At 40.5% G+C, this 6,446-nt stretch overlaps 1 protein-coding gene across 1 annotated transcript; it reads left to right on the top strand.

The window, feature by feature from the left end:
• The first annotated feature begins 207 nt into the window (after positions 1-207).
• Positions 208-6,193, top strand: LOC107753212 (protein atonal homolog 8-like). Its single transcript, XM_016569339.1, has 3 exons — positions 208-1,076; positions 3,239-3,430; positions 5,587-6,193. The coding sequence occupies exons 1-3, from the start codon at positions 681-683 to the stop codon at positions 5,590-5,592; spliced, it is 594 nt and encodes a 197-aa protein (XP_016424825.1). The 5' UTR covers positions 208-680; the 3' UTR covers positions 5,593-6,193.
• Positions 6,194-6,446: the final 253 nt, after the last annotated feature.

Raw genomic sequence — 6,446 nt, 5'->3', positions numbered from 1 at the left:
ATGTGACCACTTGATTGTTTTAGTAATAACAACTTTGCGGTTTGTAGTGAACAATAAACTAATAACTAGGCTATATAAAACATAGACTCTCTTTTTATTATTTTGAGACAGATCTTGAACTTTACTTAAGTATACTTAATAAAATAAACTTGAAGTATACTACTTTTTGGTAAGGGATAATACAGTATTGCAAACAGTAGATGTAAAGACGTGTAGCTCCTGATATGAAGACTTTGACATCCAGCTCCCGAATGTTATAAAACTCTGTAATATTTACAGTTTATTAGAAGGATTGGTGCAACCGTGTCTCCTCTGGTTATTAACTACTGCCCTCAAACCTCTCCATTAATGCGACCTACTTTCTGACAGAGGCTCGTTATATGAGGCGACAACAGCGTCGTTTATGAAGCGTTGGCTGGAGACGTGTGGATCCTCCTGAAGGGTTTATTCTGGGCGGTCTCTCTCTCTCTCTCTCTCTCTCTCTCAGCAACAGGGGCTTCTGTGTTAACCGAGGCTAAATAAACACAGATGAACTGTCGAGCACATTCACAAAAATGTCCTGGCAATGTCTGCACAAGAGTCTGGACACCGCAGAGCAGCGCGTCCCTCGCAGACACACGCTGACATGAGCTCTGAGCAGCAGAAGAAGACATGCTCCTCATAACAGACCCGATGAAGCGATGAAGAACCCTCATCTGAACGAGATCCTGCCGTCAGGAGACAAGAGACCCAAGCGCAAAGCGAGGGAGCCAGTGAAGCGCGGCAGCCACGAGCGCCTGCCCAACGCGCACCTCGCGGCGGAGACAGAGACAGAGACGCGCGGCTCGCGGACCCTCGCGTCGAGGGACGACGGCGCGTTCAGTGCCGCGCTGGACATGAGGATCAACGCCGCGCCTGACCCCAGACTCGGAGAGCAGCCTGTCAGCGGCAGAAGCGTCGCGGCGCAGGAGCGAGCGTTGCCTCAGGAATGGCCTCGGGAACGCGCCATCCAGCAGACGCGCAGACTGCTCGCGAACGCGCGCGAGAGGACGCGCGTGCACACCATCAGCGCAGCCTTCGAGGCGCTGCGGAAACAGGTAGTCTGCGCATGCGCCACAGCGCGCTCTCACATCCACTGCGATCAACGCTAGAGTACAGTAAGGAATGACTGTAAGCTGCAAAGAAACTTTTTTGACTGTTGTCCGATTCACTTTATTTTGACGGTCGCTTGAACACATTCTGACTAGTCTATGAGTAACGCTGCACCTACATGTCTACTGACTCTCATTAGAGTATTAGTAGAGTATTAGTAGAGTATTATTAATGTATTAGTAGTGTATTAGTAGTGTATTAGTAGAGTATTAGTAGTGTATTAGTAGTGTATTAGTAGAGTATTAGTAGTGTATTGGTAATTAGTAGTGTTAGTAGTGTATTGGTAGTGTATTGGTAGAGTATTAGTAGTGTATTGGTAGAGTATTAGTAGTGTATTAGTAGTGTATTAGTAGAGTATTAGTAGTGTATTGGTAGAGTATTAGTAGTGTATTGGTAGAGTATTAGTAGTGTATTAGTAGTGTATTAGTAGTGTATTAGTAGAGTATTAGTAGTGTATTGGTAGAGTATTAGTAGTGTATTGGTAGAGTATTAGTAGTGTATTAGTAGTGTATTGGTAGTGTATTGGTAGAGTATTAGTAGTGTATTGGTAGAGTATTAGTAGTGTATTAGTATAGTATTAGTAGTGTATTAGTATAGTATTAGTAGAGTATTAGTAGACTGGTGGGGTTAGGGTTAGAGTACATTGACATTGTGACTTTGTTACTCTGTTCAGTGTTGGGCGGGCAGTGGTTACACTTTATTAAGGTGTCCTTAGAGTGTAATTATACATTTAAGTACGGAGTAATATTAATTAACTACATGTACTTATATGGTTAGGGTTAGGATTACTTGCATGTAATTATGCATAATTTATTGTTATTATAATAGTAAGTACATATAACAAGGACGACTAAAAATAAAGTGTTACCCTATAATCTAGTTACAGTAATAATCTTAGGCTACTTTGTGCAGTAACTAGTAGTGTAACTGATTACTAATAAGATTTCAGTAATAATATTACAGTTACCATCCATAAAACAGCTAGTTGCTTTTGATGCCTCAACCCCTACTGATTTAAAATCCAACAGTCCAGTAATTCCTAGATTTAGTTTCATAATTTTCATAACTTGCACAGACACATGAAGTCTCCAGAGCAGCAGGCGAGCTCGGAATATAGAAAAGCTTACATTCAGCGGATGGAAATATTGCTGGTACACTGATATTGTGAGGAGAAAAGAAGATCTGAACACTGTTGTGTACGTGGCATTACTTTGCTCTGGTGTTACATGGCTTGCCCTCATCCCTCTGATCCTGATATATTGTTACTTTGTTACTCTGTTAATCACAATAAAGAGTTAGCAAATATCAATCAGACAGTCTACTAATATTCTAATGAGTGTTAGTTGTCATGTAGGTGCAGCGTTACTTATGGCGCTTTTCCACTGCATGGTACGGCACGGTACGGTTCGGTACGGTTCACTTTTGGGGGGTTTTCCACTGGGATGCATCCTAGGTGTATATGACTTTCTTCTTTCAGACGAATCTAATATTGTTATTTTTCAATATTCCAAAAGAAGTCCAATAAAGAGCATCCATCCATAATAAAAAGTGCCTCACATGGCTCTGGGGGGAGAATAAAGGCCTCCTGTAGCAAATCGATGCGTTTTTGTAAGAAAAATATCCATATTTAAAACCTTAGAAACAGTTTTCTTTAACTTCCACTAACTGTCGTATGAAGGTTCACAATAGAAAGCCGTTAGCAGAAGCTAGAGAAAACTGTTTCTAAGGTTTTAAATATGGATATTTTTCTTACAAAAACGCATCGATTTGCTACAGGAAGCCTTTATTCTCCCCCCAGAGCCATGTGAGGCACTTTTTATTATGGATGGATGCTCTTTATTGGACTTCTTTTGGAATATTGAAAAATAACAATATTAGATTCGTCTGAAAGAAGAAAGTCATATACACCTAGGATGCATTGAGGGTGAGTAAAACATGGGGCAATTTTCATTTTTGGGTGAACTAACCCTTTAACAGACTAACCTGCCTGTGAGGAAGACTTCTGAGGAATCATTAATACATTTTCATTGTTTGTTTCTCTACACCTCATAATCATCACGCTGATTTTTACACTTCCTCGCACGCTGACCCTCGTCTGCTTTCACAGGTGCCCTGCTACTCGTACGGCCAGAAGCTCTCCAAGCTGGCTATATTAAGAGTCGCTTGCAACTACATACTGTCTCTGGCTCAGCTGGCAGATCTGGACTACTCTCCGGACCAGAGCAAGCTGAGCTTCAGGGAGTGTGTGGAGCAGTGCACCCGGACGCTGCAGGCCGAGGGACGCTCCAAGAAGAGGAAGGTAACCAGTCTAAACGTAAAGAAAACAATGTGTGCATTTCAACCGGTGCCTCTAGAAATACAAGCTGCTCTCATGTGAACCACAGCACTGACCCACAAACTGTGAATAATTATAGAAGCTTGAGACTCAGCTGCATTCAGTTACACTTCATTTTGACAGTCCACTTTAGATTTCTGTTTACTGTAAGTAACTTTGTGACTACATGTCATCTAGCAGACACTAGAGTTGGAATTAGAATTAGTAGTTTAAGATCTGTTAACACTTTATTTTGATGCTCCCCAACAGACATTCAGCTGACTATAAATGTGCAACTACACGTCAGCTAACTCTATTTAGAGTATTAGTAAACTGTTAGGTTTTGTAGAATAAGTTGACATTGTTACTTGCAAAGTGACTTGTAGTCAGAGCTGGGTAGATTACTTACAAATTGTAGGTAATTACTCATTTACTAATTTTAGGTAATGTAATCTGACTACTTTTTGTAGATTACTTTTAGATGACTTTTTATCAAACTTGTGTTAAACCTACCATAGTGATATAAAAAAGCACAGAGAAAGAAAATATATTCCATGTTTTGATGTCAACATCATAAGTTGAGAGTGAATAGAGAGTGAATGGTGAATAGTGAGTTCATAAAAACCTAAAAATTTATTAAATCATTAAAATGTCAAATAAAATCAATTTAAAGACTTGAACACTAAAAATATAAATGTATTTACCTGTTAGTGTGACCATTAACTGACATCAGAACCGTAAACAAGCGAATGCGTTGTTAAATTATTGAAATATTAACTTCCTCTGCGATATTTCAACAAGTATTTTATTTTAAGGGGTGACAAAAATGTTTGGATGTCCCTGCATTAAACTCACAGTAATAAACATGAAAACAACGACGACACACCCAAAGTCTTCCAGGTTTCAAATATTTTTGTCCAGACTTCCAGAATCAATAAAATATATGAATAATTTACTGCCGTTGTGTGAATAACATGTAATCATGTAATCCATAAAAAGTAACTGTAATCTGATTACAAGCATTTTAAAAATATGTAATATACTCTATTTAGTACTAATTACAATTATATAAAATATACTCTAAGTATATCTGAACTGAATATCTGAAGAGAAGTAGAATCTGATGAACTGGCAGTCAATAGAGTGTCCATCAAAATAAAGTGTGAGCAGATATTAAGCAGACAGACTATTAGTTGCAGAGTTACTGACGGTTGATAGAAATCCTGAACGATCAGTGTAAATTAAACCTGCATTCTTAGACATAATTCTGCCATCCTCTAGTTATATTTTCTGCAAGCGATAACAGTAACCAAGGCATTGGTGCGTATATGTACCAATTAGAGGGAATTTCCCCTCGCCTAATAACATCCCGTTAAATGAAATGATCATCAGCGTTTGTCAGAGGCAGGACTGCCTGGCTGTTCCGCCAGCTCTTTCCTCCTCCGAATAAATGGAGTGATTGATGTGTTTTGGGGGAGTTTTATGACACGGTCATCTATGTAGTCCTGCAGCGCCATGTCGCTCATGACTCTCACGTAGTGCGTTTTCTTCTGATAGGAGAGTTCAGAAGGTTTGTAATGAGATTATTAGCAGCAACGGAGCAGCTGTGACAGAGCTGCACACATGAGAAGCCAGCAGGCATGTGAGCTCATGCGCTCCCCCCGTCCCGTCCCGTCAGAGCCAGACACCAGATGTTCGCAGCGCTGCTTGGGAAGTCCTGCTGGCGCCACTCAGGGCAGAGGGCAGGGGGAAGGCACGCGAGCCGAGCCCAGAGAACGCACTCCTGCAGGAACTGGCACATTCCCCAGCGCTCCCTTGGCCATCTGTTCCAAAAAAACACTTTGAAATGAAAACGCAGCGCTCATCATTCTCTTACGGAGCAGCTGTTACAGAGGCCAGGGGAAACGAGAGGAGGAGGGGGGCGCCGGCCAAGAAAGAAATCCTTTTGTCAAGTAGAGCCAGTGAGTCTGAGGGGAAAAATGTTTTGGCACAGCAGAGGCTTGAAAAGCACTGAGAGAACATGGAAATGTGCATGAATGTCCATTTCAAAACGAATAGACCGCGTTATAGTCAGAATAGCATGCTTTGGTTGTTTGTCTTTGAGAGCTAACATTGATTCTGTTGTTGTTTTTTCACAACAGGAATAAAATGAAGAAAGTGAAGGTGGAGAAAGCAGGACCTCAGTCCATCAACATGAAGACGCTCTCCTCGTGCGGGAAAAGCCTTGTAATCAGAGTGTAAAGTGATTTTACACTGCACTATTGACTTTACTACAGCGAACCGAGTCGAAAACAGAACCGCTCCAGGCTCTGAATAATATGCTGTTCTACAGCGTTTGCACGGCAGAAACACAGATGATGTGAAATCAGCTCATTTTCCATTGTTGCAGCAGACTGCATATTTATTTGTGTTTGTTTTGCAGTGTTCTTATACAGTTTAAGAACTCAAACACAGCTACAAGCTCATGTGCAAATTCTGTCAAAAATGTCCTGCCATGTGCAAGAAAGTGCACTTTTCCCCCCTTTTTGTAATCCATATAATTGTTATTCTTTATTTCATCAAATACATCATAAACTATCATATAAATGAAAATGCATATGACAAATTCAGCACTCATCTCTTGTCTTCCATTTGGTTTGTATTAACAATCTTGTTCTTAAACAGGAGTCAATGTGGCTCTGTCAGCCAGTCGCTGACTGTATTTTATAAATGTATTTACTGTTGAAATACTTTGTTGTAATTAAACGTAGTCCAAGAATTTATCTTCATGACTGAAGAACTGCTTTTTCTGAGGCATTAATAGGCAGTTGTTGGTGACCTGCCAAAACATCAGACTCTAGGAGGAACCAGATCTGAACATACTGACCCGTGTGGGATTCATAAACAAGCCTCTATCACGTCATTCACACAATTAAGTTATTCATTAATTTGTGTGTTAAAGTCAGTATTAGCTGTTGTTCTTCATGCACACACACACACACACACACACTCACTCACTCAC

The sequence above is a fragment of the Sinocyclocheilus rhinocerous genome, unplaced genomic scaffold (assembly GCF_001515625.1).
Source record: "Sinocyclocheilus rhinocerous isolate Xijiao unplaced genomic scaffold, SAMN03320098_v1.1 scaffold1402, whole genome shotgun sequence".
In the NCBI taxonomy this organism is placed as follows: domain Eukaryota; kingdom Metazoa; phylum Chordata; class Actinopteri; order Cypriniformes; family Cyprinidae; genus Sinocyclocheilus; species Sinocyclocheilus rhinocerous.
Note: the sequence above shows the minus strand (reverse complement) of the source record. Positions and strands in the feature narration are given on the sequence as shown.

Coding starts and splice junctions, on each gene's coding strand:
- LOC107753212 (XM_016569339.1), top strand. CDS start 681: ATGAAGAACCCTCATCTGAACGAGATCCTGCCGTCAGGAGACAAGAGA. Junction 1,077..3,238: donor TCGAGGCGCTGCGGAAACAG/GTAGTCTGCGCA, acceptor CTGCTTTCACAG/GTGCCCTGCTACTCGTACGG.